We start from the raw sequence: 14,464 nt of genomic DNA, 5'->3' as shown, positions 1-14,464 counted from the left end.
ATTTCATTCTGAAAAAATAGTTTCTTATGCCCAGGAATTTTTTGAAATTAAGCCAGTTATATTATGTGATGGGAATGCTTTCATTTTACATCTATTTTTTTTTTTTGACTTAGGTGACTAATATTTACATATGATTCTTCCAGTTAATTATGAAGGCATTGTCAGAAACCTCACGGTAGGTATTGTCTTATCTGTTGTTCTAGCTTAATTTCTACCGACACTTACAGATATTTTATAGTGTCAGCTGTTTTCTGGGCTAGTTACATAGCATCTGGACTTTGTCCTTTCGTCCTGTCATTGATTCATAATCTTAAGCTGCACCAGGGGAAACTTCATTTGGTTATTTGGAAGAATTTCTTCACAGAAAGGGTGAATAGACATGAGATGGACTGCACAGGGAGGTGGTGAAGTCACCGTCCCTGGAGGTCTTTAAGGAAAGACAGGACATGGCACTTAGTGCCATGGTCTAGTTGACATGGTGGTGTTCGGTCATAGGTTGGACTCAATGATCTCAGAGGTCTTTTCCAACCTAATTGATTCTCTGTGTGTGACCTTCCATTACGACAACAGCAGAAGTAGTTCCACATGTGGAAAGATCAAAATTGACCAATGTTGTGCATTGCTCTTGGGTTGTGCATTAACTAAGGCTTTGTGTTAGTTTCTTTTCACTAATTGTATCATGTTGCTCTTCAAACTGGAGAAATTGTGTATCTGGACCGTACTACCTAAGGGCCAAGTCAGTGTAAAGTTCAGCTCTATTGTTAAGACAAACATAAGATTTTCTTGCTCACACCTTTTTGATAAACAGCTTTGAGATAGGCTATGGAATTTTTTGTCATTTACAGCTTAGTGAATTTGGTTTTGTACTCTGTCCCTGCTGTTTTTGAGAGCTATGCTGTTTGTATAGATGACTTCACTGTTCAAAAATTCCAGTGTTGCAGCAGAGGTTTTGTTTTGGTTTTGTGTTGTGTGTGGTTTTATTTTATTTTATTTTTTTTGTGTCATTAATGCATCTTAGTTCATGGAAAAATCTTTTTGTCCCTGAGTGACTTGTCCTGTGCAGGGCTAAGAGTTGGACTCGATGATCCTTGTGGGTCCCTTCCAGTTCAGAATCACCCTTCTGTGATTCTGTGAATCTAAAAACCATTTGAATGTTTATTACCTTTCCTAGTACAGAGGAGTAGAATTATGGCACTGGGTAGTCTCCTACTACTTGTGAAAGTATCATGGTGTTTGTCTTATATATAATTCTTTATTAATTCTAAACACTACTGTTTGGTTCCCTACGATTGTAGGCTGTAAGAAAAAAAATAGTAAGTTATGTCCATAATCCAATATTAAATGTTCTTCTAATAACTGTTGAATCCAAACCCAGTCAGTATTTAAGTATTCATTCATATTTATGTTGCAGACTGTATGACTCCAAACCTTATGGGGTCATACTGTTCTTAGTGCAAGTTATTGCAGACCCTTTGCAATTGATATACTGTATGAGAACTGTGCATGACATAAGTAAATTTTGATGAAATGAGTTTTAATTATGTTTTATGTTTTATGTTTTAATGTCAACATTTCAGTGCATAGAACCAAATCAGCCTTTCAAAGCTTATATGAAAAAGCTGCTACCCAAGCGTTTCCATTATTCCTATAATGACCGGATTGAACCTCTGCACTTCTATTTAGACTCCCAATGGCAGCTTGCTCGGTGAGTTACAGTTTTCATTATACAACAAATAATTTCTTGTTTTCTTGTGGCTTTGTTCTTCCAGATGCTGAGAGTTCAATGATATCTATTGGAGTGTGATATTGCTGTTTCTCACAGCAGAGGGACATTGCAAAGAAACAGTGCATGCTTTTCTCTCCAGGTTTTGCTGGCCTGGGGAGTCTTAATTCTAAACTGGCAGCTATAGATATTCTCCCTGCTGAGTATGGAGGTAGTGGCAGATTAGAAACTTAAGGCCCTCGTTGTCAGATACTTGAGCACATCTTGTTGTGCTTTAGGAATTTCCAAAGTGAGTCAATGAAATCAAAGTGTATTAGTAGTTACTTGGTTGAATCAGTCTTGTCAGTCATTGAACTTACTGACTGCACTATTGTTAATTGTTAATCAGGTGTTTTGATGAAAGAATTTACAACTCCCAGAGTAGTGGTATCTGCTGTAATAATTTTGAACACCTCTGTGATGATTCAGGGCTTTCATCATGGAAGAATTTTTCAGTCCATGTCTTCAGTAAGTCATGTTGTATAGCACTGTAGGTGTGTGCAAGTTGTGCAGATGAGGTTTGGGTTACTAGAACTGTATGTGTTTAAATAATATATATAGACCTAGCATAGGTTGGAGGTTTGTTTTTATTAGACTGTAAGATGCCCAGCTGAATGGTCTAAATTACATTAGAGATTTTATTTAAAAAAACTATTAAGAATCACTTATATAAAGTAGTGTAAAGTTCTGTTATCCAAATGACTGTGAAAATCTATTATCCTGAGAATAAATATTCAAATACTTTGTTCATATGTCATGTGGTATTTGACTTTAAATGATTCTGAAGGACACATGAGAATTCCCAAGTGATAAAATTTTCAGAGAAAACTACCATTCTGATTTTAAAGGCATTGTCTTCCAGAGCTTTAAAGATTTCTTATTCCCTATGGACAATCCTCTAAAAACCTTTAGAGAAGTAAACATGTCATCACTGAATGTGTTTTAGACCAATATGATTTATAAAGTGTGAGTTACATAAACTGTGTATTTTTAATAGAAAACCATTTGAGAGTAAAAGCTGCACAGGTGGATTCCATGGCTCAGACAATCGTTTCCCCAGTATGCAGGTGAGATTTAAATTTGTGTTAGCACTTATTTTTTTGCTCCTATTTCCATGTGTTGTGTTTGCTGGGTGTTGGGATTATTTTTTGAAGATCTGTGACATTATTCCATCTGTAATTAAAGAAATCAAGCAATTATAGGATTGACGTTGCTAGGTAACATCCATAGGTGGGATTCAGTTGTTGTAAGAATTGGTCGAAAACCCAACAGGCCTTGTTGTATGTACTGGAGGACTGCTGCTGGGTCTGCCTGAAGCAGTCTCTTCTCTGTGCTGAACAAGCCCTGTTCCTCTTTGCAAGGCAAGGACTTCAGCCCCTAGCCACCTTGGGGGTCCTCCCCTGAATTTACGATGATTGTTTGTTGATGTCATTCTTATGTTGAAGGTGCAGTATCCTGATGTAGTCTAAAGAAATGCTGAGCAGAAAGGGATAATCCCTTCCCTCAACCTGCTGGCTCAGCTTCTGTTTGTACAGTGCAGGATGCTCTGCTGCCAAGGTGTGCTGCTGGCTCAGATTTGCCTTGCTGTCCGCTCTGTCACCCAGGCCCTTGCGAGGGAGTTGTTGCTTAGCCAGCCAGTTTCCTGATCTGTAAACCTGAGTTTCATCTGACTTCTGGGTTTCCTAAGAATGGAAGTAATAGGCTTAAACTGCAATAAAGAAGAGCTGATTTGGTTATTAGAAAACTTTCTTTCAAACCAATAATGAGTACCTTAGTTTGCCCTGGAAGTCTGTGGAACTTTTATGACACTACCTAAGAGCTGGTCAGACAAGCATCTTTCAGAAATAACATAACTACTTTTGATTTTGGCTTTTAAAAAGTTGACTAAATTACTGTCCAACTCTGTAATTCTACTCTGTCATGATAGATTATTTATTACTGTTTTGAGGTAGTCTGTTGAGGAGAAAGCATGTCAGTCATGTATAAAATAAGGAAAGTCCTGAAATTCTTCTCTTTAATGAGAAGTGGGAAGAGATCATAGGCAAATGTGAAATCAGATTCTTAATCAGTTTAGTCAAATTTGGGGAAGTCACTTAACCTATCCCTGCTTTAATTTCTGCTATCAATAAAGTGAAAGGCAATACTCTTGATTTCAGAAAGCTGTTTTCAGGATAGAATTCACAAACAGTTGAGGTACTTGGAATTATTACAGTGAATATGTGTAAACACATCTATAGAGAGAAAATGGTTGAAAACAGGTTTAATGAAAAGACCTGCATAGTCCATGTAACACAGAGATTTCTCTTAAAAACCTTTTTTTCCTGTGTTGTAAATGATATGGTGTTGGCATCAAACTTTTTAACAAACAGCCATAAAACATGTTAGCCAAAACGTATGTTAATTTTGTATCTGTTTACCCTTCCAGGCCTATTCTTCTTCCCTGATTTGACAATGGAAAACCTGTTGATAGTGTATCTAGTAATGGGTTTCAACCAGCAAGGCCATGTGATACCTAATGACAGTTTCACATATTGTCTCTCTCTGATACAGTTTAACTGCGTAAATTTTTTTCAGTATGTTTATTCGAGCATTTTGCCACACTTGGGATTGTCAGTTCATAGCATCCCTAACAGGTCTTAAAACAGATATAATTTATCCTTATTGTGGCTAACATTATAGCAGCAGAGATTTCATACTCTGTAACTACCAAAATCAAGAGAAAGGAGGTAGCATGTCCCTGCCTCATCTGGTTCAAATTAGGCTTGTTGAGTAAATTATTAGCCTACAGATTTTAGTATTAATAGTTGCGGAATGACACCCTGTGTTATGCTTTAATCTTGAAAAAAGCTGGTAGAGTTGAGTTTTTAACTTTTGTGAAATCTGAGACAATTGCATTTCTTGCAAAAAGCTTGGAGACCTTATCCAGGGAGATGCTATAAAGTGTAAAGCTCATGCAGTATCTTGATACCACTGATGGGTACAATCTGTTTCATTTCATTAAAAAATAAACTGAATATCTCAGGATAAGTTTTAAAGCAATTATTTTTGGCAGCAGTTGAGTTTAGGCATTTGTTGCCCTTCCCTCTTTGTTCTTGTTCATGCAGCAAACCCTGCTGTATGCTGGTGTAGGCTTTGGATGGCTGCAGCGTCAAATAGGCTGGGGAACTGAACCAGAAGGAAAAGAGCCATCAGGAAAAAAAAGCAGAAAAGTTTTTGAGCTGGCTGTGTTCCTGGATCAGGTCCAGTACAGCTCAGGAAATGGTGCAAGAAGAATGAACAGCTGCAAACCAGGCATAGAAGCCTATGACCTTTTCATTGCTTAAACCACTTAAAACATTTCTACCAACAGATGTTTTTATAGCCTTAAGTTAAAAGCTTCCAAATTGTTTACAGGACATGAAATGTGATGGTTATTTTGGATCAACATTTCCATTAAATCTCTTAAAGTATTTAAGAAAATGACTAACTTCTTCAAAAGCAGAGAAGAGCAAGGGACTTCATAAATGGCTAAAGGCAATGAGACAGAATATGATTTCCTAATACTCTTTTACTACTTTTAAAAATTATTCTTACACATCTACTTTTTTAAAAAGAAAAACTCATGCTTTTGACTTGATCCAACTTATGTTGGTAAAGAAAAGATTAAGTTCTTGGAAGAAAATGCTCTCTGAATATGAAGATACTTTCCATTTCAACTTGTCTTAAACTGAATTCCACTATACTTTTCTCTGTAAATCCTAGGCTATCTTTATTGGTTTTGGACCAGGATTCAAGTTTGGTACTCAAGTTGATCCATTTGAAAACATTGAAGTATATAATTTATTGTGTGGTAAGTACAATTTGATGAGGGTCATTTTTGTTCAGTAAAATGTGATACCTTTTGGGCATTGTAGATCTTTCAGTAACAGATTTTTAAGTGTCCTTAGAAACTCATCCTTAAGACTTGCTGCTGATTTTCACAAATAAAAAGCTGTTGTTTTTCTGAGAAAGGTCTATCTCTAAATGACTAACAGCGGTTTAGGATCTCCTGATCAGGCCACCTTGTATGTCTCTTTTCCACTGATCTGTGTATTCCTCTGGCTGCTCCAGAGCTGACACTTTGACTCACCGCTACTGAAACTGGCTACTTTGCAATCTCTCTACCATCAAGAAGAAGGGATATTTCTCTCTCATATCTAATTAGAGGCTTTATCAGATTACTCAGGTGACCTTATTGAGGCAGAACAATGAATAACAAGCAGAGTAATGGGTATGGGTGCAGCTGCCAGGCAGCTCATTTCCAGAAAGCCTATGTCAGTCACACCCTCTTCTTTTTATGCAGGTTCATTGTATTTTGTCATGCGTTTTCTTCTTTTTTACTTTACTGTATTTTTAATTTTAGTTCCTTAATTTAAACGGGTTTTCAATTTCGATGGAATTTGGATTTTTTTTTCTTTTTGTTTACTTGTTTCATGTAAAAAACCCCTCTCAAATTCTTCCTTTATGTGTCACTTGTTTAATTTCTGTATTGTGTCTTTTAATACTAGCTTTGAATGTTTTCCTGCCGATTCTCATTGTCTAATACAACAGGTGTTTCAAATATGTGAGGTTTTTGGTCTTCTGATGGACTGCAACTGTTTTGTTAGTCTGTAGTCCCATTACCTTGGAGTCTTCCTCTAGAGCTAGTTGTCTCTGCAATACTCAGATTTCCAGTTTCTCCACTCTCTATGGTGTCACTCTAGAATTCGTGATTGGTTGCTGTTCCATACAGTCTGTTTCTGTGTATGAGGATCTCAGACTGGCTGTTCCATATACAGATGTTCTTCACTTAATTTTCTAACATTGCACCAGAGAAGTGGTGTTTTTTTCTGAAAATTAGATGCGTCGTGGCCCCCTTTTCCTCCCTCTAACAATAAGTTACTGTTACTCCTTGTTGCTTTGTCCCTTCTTCATTATGATTCTCCAAAAGTCTATCACTAGATCTACCACTTTCTATTCATTTATTCCCCTTGAGGTCTTTACCTGTTTTCCACTATTTCCTGTCTACTTCCCTCCCTTGTTAGAACCTGTGCTACATCTGTGAGAGGTAAAGTATTACCAAAGGGTTTGATCCAGAAAATACTTAATGGGAGCATGGCAAATGGTTGAGATCAGTGGCAGTATTCAAGTATACTGTATTTAAACCATGTGTTTAAATTGTTTACTGGAATAGGAAACAGGCATGTCTCTCTCAGCCTTGTATGCTTTTCTGTCTTCTCTTATCATGGTTGATATTGAAATACCTTCTTGTGTCCCCCTGAGCTATTCTGTGTATGCTGTATGGAAGGGGTAGAGTGCTTACAGTGAAGTGAGTTCAGTGACAGATCAGATGGTTTAAGTGCACTCATTGATGTCTAGATTTCCTCCATTCTGTACAGAAGGCATTAGAAGTTAGGATGTATAAAGGCCAGCATGTTAACTTTCTGATATAAAATTAATTGAGGGAACTTACTCAACCTTATAAGCAGACTAATACCATCCTGAACCCTAATTAAAAACATGTGTAGTCCCTTTTAAATAGGGAATTGCTTTCCTTATTGGATGTTATGAGCAGCAAGCAGTGCAGCTTTATTGACTCATCCATACTTGTAAGCACAATACAATCAGCTATTACAATCTTTCTCCTTCTGTTAATATCGCTTGAATTCTTTCATAGATTTGCTTGATTTGAAACCAGCCCCAAACAATGGAACTCATGGACGCTTAAACCATCTATTAAGGAACCCTGTTTATACCCCCCACCATCCCAAAGAAACAAGCCATCCTTCTGAATGCTCTGTGGTGGGACAAAGAGCCTTTTCAGTGAGCCTTGGCTGCTCCTGCAGGACAGCAGTAAGTACTGAAATGGTTCAAGTCATAGAGGCAGAAGTCTGCGTTGTATTCAAAGAATGAAGCTCTGCATTCTCCAGATATGTTTCACAGTCCCTTACTATTCATTTCAAAATCAAATCTTGCTTGGAGTTAGAGGGTACTAGCCTGTATTTGTGTATTAATTTTCACAATTTGCTTATGTAAAGTCATATTCACCTCTGAAAACTATGGAAAAATGTCACAGAATCTTGATGGGGAAAGCATTCAGTTCTTGCTCACTTCATTTAGTTATGTTGAAATTTCTGTTCTGTGTTTGGGCTGTGGTTTTCAAGTCTGTTAGGTATGCTTGTGGCAAAACCCATTCGTTTCTGCAAATTCCCTGTAGCTCCTCTGCAAGTGCACATCAGTGAGTTCTGTATATGTATGACTTGCAAGACAGAAGTTACATGCAGTACTTTAGGTGTAGTACCAACTCAAGATATTCTTTGTAGAATACTTTGTAGAATCTCACTGCTTTTGCTTTATGATTTTAGGGCTTACCAATAAGGGATTTTAATCAGCGTTTAAATCTCACTGAAGCAGAAGGTAAGAACTTAGATGATGATAGTATAAGTTAAAAATTTAACAATTTATTAGGCATCAAACATCTTGTATTTTTCAACTTTTGAGCAACTCTCATGTAAATGATGTAAAAATTCTTTGAAATACCCATTAGATCTATAGTCCTGCCTGGAGACTTTGTTGATGCCCCATCCCTGGAAGTGTTCAAGGCCAGGCTGGATGAGGCTTTGAACAACCTGGTTTAGTGAAGGGTGTCCTCGCCCTTGACAGCAGGGTTGGAACTACATGATCTTTATGGTCTCTTCCAACCCAAATCATTCTATGGTTCCAATGTTTTTGAATCTAGTCCTCCTGAACAATTTGTTCTCAAATAAATGTGTGTCCTTATACATGTGTCTTTATGGCATATGTATAATCTGATACTTTTGACTTTTCCAGCACTGAAGTAATGAGCATTCCAGAATGGGAAGCTAAAGTGGTGTAAGTGGAAATACCTGATAAGAAATCAATGCAAATACTGACATCATAGTGGCAACATACTTTTAGTGAAAATATATTTGAAAATCCAGCCAGTGCTTCACTGTATTTTTTATTTACATCATTGTATTTCTTAGTCCTTTAAATGTCACTTTTACATACGACTTTATGGTTTCTACTACAATCGGTAATTTCAAATCATGAGAATTGGTTTTTCTCCCATCTAAATGTTACATAGAAGCAGATCCCACATTATATATTTAAATTGAAACAGAAAGTCAACAAATACTTTAACTTTGCAACTTAGATTAACCTTCTGTTTTAGATGGGAAAATGTTTTGGTTTAAATATAAGCTTTATTTGTGCAATGTAAGTTTAAATTATTGCTTTATACTGTCTTTGTCACTTTTGCCTTAGCATAGAAACTGTGCCTTGGATATAAGAATGAAAGTTTTTTGTTCTGTTACTGTGACTTCTCTGTTTGGCAATTTAAAATTAAAGCAACCCAAGGTGTATAAAAGAGGAAGATACTTAACAACCAGTATTATTTGAAAAGTAATAAGCACTATTTTGGTTGCAGTTAAGAAGACAGAGAAACTTACTTTACCCTACGGACGACCCAGGGTTCTGCAGAAAAGACATAATTACTGCCTCCTTTACCATTCCCGCTATGTGAGTGGATACAGCAAGGACTACAGGATGTCTCTGTGGAGTGCATACACTGTTAGCAAAGATGTAAGTATATGAAGAAAGTTTAGTAGCAACCTTGAGAAATAAAATGCTTGAATGTCAGTTATTCCCAAAGGCTCCTTAGATCTGTGTGTGCTGTGAGTCACCATGGTGGTGGAGTCACCATCCCTGGAGGTGGTCAGGAAATGACTGGATGTGACACTTAGTGCCATGGTGTGGTTGACAAGGTGGTGATTGGTCAAAAGTTGGTCTTGATAATTCTAGAGGAGTTTTCCAACCTCAATGACTCTGTAATATTACCTCCAGGGAACTAAGTCAAACCATGTATGATATAAAGAGGAACTTTGTGAGAGGTTTTTCTGCACTATGCTGATAAGGATTGACTTTGGCTCTTTTTTATTTATTAGAGTGTAACAGTTTTGCCTCTAGAGTGAGCAGATCCACTAGGAAGTGAGGAGTCCATTGGCACTGATATAGAACCCCTGTGAGTCTGCACTGGCTTACTGCTTGGCAGAGTAGGTCTGCCATAGCAGTCTGTGAGTGCTATCCTGAAACTCTGGTCTCAACATGGTTTTCATGGTCAGTGTTTGTAATGTGGCAGGATCCTTTTGAGAAAGTAATCTCTAGACTATCTTGAAGTGTTCATGCCTTGATGTGATCCTTCTGTCAGAATGTAATCCTGATTGGGGAAAAAAAGAGGTTGGTGGAAATAAATCAGGTCTTTGCTGTCCTGAAACCTATGCTAAGATACACCTGTTCATGCAGAGCACTGATCTGGTGAATGGAAATTTTTTTAAGTTGGCCTTTCCTATTCAGAAACAATTTAGAAGCTATATCATGCTTAGAAGGAATTAGGATTGTAGAGGATGCTTTTTAATTTGATTATGTGGTAATCACAGGTCTTAAATAATGACTGTTATAATTAAATTTAGCTAAATTCTGTCAAGGTTTGCTTGATCCTAAATATTTTGAGGTTAGTGTCTTAGTGTCATGAACCAACCAGTTACTGTAACAAGCGGCCCACACATCTGTCTTTGTCTCTGATTTCTAGCCTGAATGAACAAGTACATTTACTGTAAATCAGGTGATCTTTAATGGACACCTAGATTCATTTTTGGAAAATGTTATTCTCAATTTGACTAAAATGCTGCAGTTCTGGTCACTTTATTTCCAAGATCTGTGAAGTGGATGGAAGGGCTCGTTTTCCACTGACAGAAGAGGAAAATTTCTTGTGTCTTGCTCAAGTCCCTTAACACTCTTAAAGGCAGTCGCAGCTAAATATTTAGAGTTCTGCAGTCTCTCATACCAAGAGAATTATTGTAAGCCAGCTTTTAACAATGATACTTTCTTCTTGTTCGATAGGACAAATGGGTTTCTGCTACAGAAGATACCTTCAGCTGTTTACACAAAGATGTTCGTGTTTCACAGAACCATAACCAGACATGTTGGTTTTACAATAGTCATCCTCGCCTCACTTACGGTTTTCTTACTCCTCCAAGTAAGTAGGTTGCCTTTGTTACATAGCATATCTCATTTAAATAATTTGTAATGTAGCAGATATAGTGTTTTGTAGATGTTCTTGATAACTAATCAGAGTATGAAGCAGTAGTTGCTGAGTTGTTGAAGTTCACTTCAGCATATGAGAAAGAACAATTTAAGTGCTTAAGCATCCGATAGGTTGTCCAAGGTCACTTAGTACTTCCCAGAAGATTTGAAACTTATCAGGTTTCTAAACTGGCATCTCATAGAAGAAACTGGAAGGAACATGTAAAGATCAAGTAAAGTCTAGCAAGCCAATGAATTGCAAATTCACTTTGTATGACAGATGTTAGTTAGAACTACCCGAAGTAAAATTTGGGGATGTTTCATGAAATAAAAAATGGCCTTGATAAGTTTATTTTCTATTTGAAATATACTCTTGTGTGCCATATGTGGTCTTTAGTGTAGACATTCCGCATTGGTATGAAGAAAATAGTTCTGATTCTCAAATATATTACAAAATACTTAGCTCTTTTTAAGTGGATCAATTGTTTGTGAACTGTTGCTGATGTGATGTGGAAGCCTTTTTTCTTAACTGTGTAGAGTACCAAGCAGTAGGTTATTGAAACATCTGCATCAAATGGAATTTGCAAAGTTCCAGTAGAGCTCCTATCTTTAGGCATAGATTCTGCACTCAGGGCAGTTGGTCTGACAGTCGTGAATTTTATTCCCTTCCCCACAATTCAGAAGCCTATTCTGATATTTTTAAATCTCACCAAAATTCACTAATTGTATATCTTGGAAGTGCAATTGCTGCTGCTACTAAGATTATTTATTTTAAATGGAATCCAGTATGTACTGAAGTTAGCACTTAGACCCACATCAGGTTTGGAAAGTGAAGTTAGGTCAGCTCCATCTTAATGTTATTACACCCTTCATTAAAAACATGAGAATGCAAGTAATTAATTGCCTTTTTTTGTTGCAGATTTTATGATAGATGCAAAGAGCCCTCACTATGATGCTTTGCTTACCAGCAACATTGTGCCAATGTATCCTGCATTTAAAGGTATTTTGTTTGTATGCATATTTTATGTGCACAGTTGAATATAAGAAAGATTGCTGATTTTTTTTTTTATTACTTCCAAACCATGTAAATGTTCCCTGGTTAAGCTACCCCTGTTAAAATAAGAATTCCTGTGATTTTCACATAACTCAGTGAAAAGTTCCTTGAAGTAGGATTATCATTCTTGTGAAAAAGACTCACTGTCATGAACTAATGATTCCTAATCAACTAGCTCATTATGTGGGAGTAAAGTATCTTCATTTAATCCCTAACATTTTTTTTGTGTTTTCCTATGCACCTAAGTAGGTTTTTATATCAAATTTGTTCTAGAGAATCCAGATACCGTATATATAGTTATGGGAGTTATATTGAGCTCCATTTTATGCTCTCAATCACTAAGGAAACAGGAAAATATGCATGTCTCCAGTAGAAAAATTATCAAGACCTGGACTTCCCTGGGAGAGAACAAACATGAGATGGCTGGCTGAGAGAGATGAAGCATATTCCAGGGGTGAAAAAGAAGGCACTTATGGACAAAAGAGATACTCTGTTTTGTAATGAAATATTGTTCAAGTGTTAATTGTAATTAAAAATATTATATAGATTAGATACTTACCAGCTTATAGGTGTGGGTGTATGAGCTAGCCAGGCCAACTTGATAGTGAGGCAAGACACAGGCAGTCATGGTCTTCTCTGGCCTTTCCTTGTCTAGTCTTTCCATGATTTGGTTTCCAAGGAAAGGAAGCCAAAGCCACAAGGGAGCAAGCACAACTATGCCTCAGTCAGGTTTGTGGGTAGGGTGACTGTGAAACCACAATACCAGGAGATATTGCAGTCCATGCTGCTTCCCAGTTAGATGCAACCTTTAAAAACTAAACACCTGTAGAAGTTACTATTTTCCTAGCTTGTATGTCAGTTTATACTCCACTGAATATTCTGCAGAGTTTTATTAGCAACTTCTATCTTGGAGATTATTTCACTCTTCCCTTACTGTGTTTCAGTGTTATGGAACTACTTCCATCAATACCTGCTACCTGAACATGCTGCAGCCAGGAACGGTGTCAATGTAGTCAGTGGTCCTGTGTTTGATTATGACTCTGATGGGCTCTATGATACCCCAGAAAAGTTGAAAAGGTGAGAACCTTTCCCATTCTAATCCTGTTTCTTTATTCCATTAGTGGTCTAAAAGTATCAAAAGTGGTCTAACAAGTATGCTTGTTATGAAGGAAATCTTGTGGAGATGGGCCCTTTGCAGGTTATATCAGTTCAGAGAGACAGACAGATGGCTCTAAGCAGATGCAGAAGAATAAAGTTAAGAAAGAAGCAACAAGTACAGAAAGGAAATGCACCTCTGAAATGTGTCATCCTAAAATCTGAAGGTGAAGTGTAAGAGAAGCTGTTGCATATGGAAGAATGTCCACTAGCCTGAAAACTTAGGACTTTGTCTCTAGGAGAGGACGAGGCAAGGACTTATCCCTAGTGGCATGGTTTCTGAGCTGGCAGTGTTCCACTACAAGTTGTGAGTTATGCTAGTTAGGAAAATTGGTTCAAACCAGCAGGCAAATGGGCTTGGGCTGAACTCTTCATCAACTCTTCAGTTTTACACATTTTTATGACAAATCAGTTTGATGTTATACCTCATCAAACTTGTTACGTGCTTACAAGACAAACTTGATTTGCAGAATAGTAATCTGGAGTTTTCCTTCCAGACCTAATCTGTCTTTGGGAAATATAGGTGAATTGCTAAAATTGATATACCAGAATACAGCTGATTGCTGTCATTTGTTCTTTGTGCAAATGTGATTTGGTGGATTTACAGAAAGATCTTTTGTATTTCAGATACCCTGGTAACTCAGAAGTTCTAGTTCCAACCCACTTCTTCATTGTGCTGACTAGCTGTAAAAACATTTCTGAAACTCCTCTGGAGTGTGAAGGGTCTCTGGATGCCTTGTCTTTCATTGTACCTCACAGAGAAGATAACAGTGAAAGCTGTGCAGTAAGTAGTCTCTTCAGTCCTCATGAACATCTGAAGTCAGACTTGAGCTTGTTGTGCTTGATATAGTGATTAACTACTTAAAGCCTGTAAGAAGGGTACAGCCTATCATGATCATCTTGAGAGAGAGAAGACAATAAAAGTTCCCTGTTCAACAAGCAAAACTTAGAGCTAGCAGGGTGAAGTCAGAGTATACCAAGACAATCAATGTGATACATACATAGACTTCTGTAATGCAATTATCCAGTCAACAGCTGAGAAGGATGAAGAACTGCCAGGAGGGATCACCCACAATGAAAAGTCAGTGCTAAGGTATATGCATTCCCAAAAGAAAACACAGATGTTCCTGGAGAGTACTGATTGCTTCTAACTGAGGCACCTTGGTATTGTGATAGGAATGCACATAGCTCCACTCCATATACACCAAAAAAGAAGTGTGGAAAGTGTATAGACATATCCTGCAGCAAGGGTTTACAGAAGTCACTACTCAAGTCAGGCACAGCTCTCAGAAATAGTTTTATCAAAGAGATGGTGGAGAGATCTGGTGTAGCTACAAGTTTTGTATGCTTGAGGAAGTAACAGCAAGTACTGAATTCGGACAAGCTTGTAA

The 14,464-nt window shown here is 37.3% G+C and overlaps 1 protein-coding gene across 3 annotated transcripts in view; it reads left to right on the top strand.

The window, feature by feature from the left end:
* LOC126640674 (ectonucleotide pyrophosphatase/phosphodiesterase family member 1-like) overlaps positions 1–14,464 on the top strand; it is a 53,951-nt gene that overhangs the window by 37,674 nt on the left and 1,813 nt on the right. For all 3 annotated transcript variants that reach the window (XM_050316664.1, XM_050316666.1, XM_050316667.1), the window contains 11 exons: positions 144–175; positions 1,578–1,705; positions 2,760–2,829; positions 5,504–5,591; positions 7,437–7,612; positions 8,125–8,176; positions 9,210–9,364; positions 10,682–10,817; positions 11,784–11,864; positions 12,863–12,995; positions 13,701–13,857. In XM_050316664.1, coding sequence (XP_050172621.1) covers positions 144–175; positions 1,578–1,705; positions 2,760–2,829; positions 5,504–5,591; positions 7,437–7,612; positions 8,125–8,176; positions 9,210–9,364; positions 10,682–10,817; positions 11,784–11,864; positions 12,863–12,995; positions 13,701–13,857 — 1,208 coding nt within the window. The remainder of the gene's footprint in view (positions 1–143; positions 176–1,577; positions 1,706–2,759; positions 2,830–5,503; positions 5,592–7,436; positions 7,613–8,124; positions 8,177–9,209; positions 9,365–10,681; positions 10,818–11,783; positions 11,865–12,862; positions 12,996–13,700; positions 13,858–14,464) is intronic.

Source organism: Myiozetetes cayanensis, unplaced genomic scaffold (genome assembly GCF_022539395.1).
Source record: "Myiozetetes cayanensis isolate MyiCay16 unplaced genomic scaffold, myiCay2020 scf2-11, whole genome shotgun sequence".
Taxonomy (NCBI): Eukaryota; Metazoa; Chordata; class Aves; order Passeriformes; family Tyrannidae; genus Myiozetetes; species Myiozetetes cayanensis.
The sequence above is the reverse complement of the archived record's forward strand: the minus strand, read 5'-3'. Positions and strand labels throughout refer to the sequence as shown.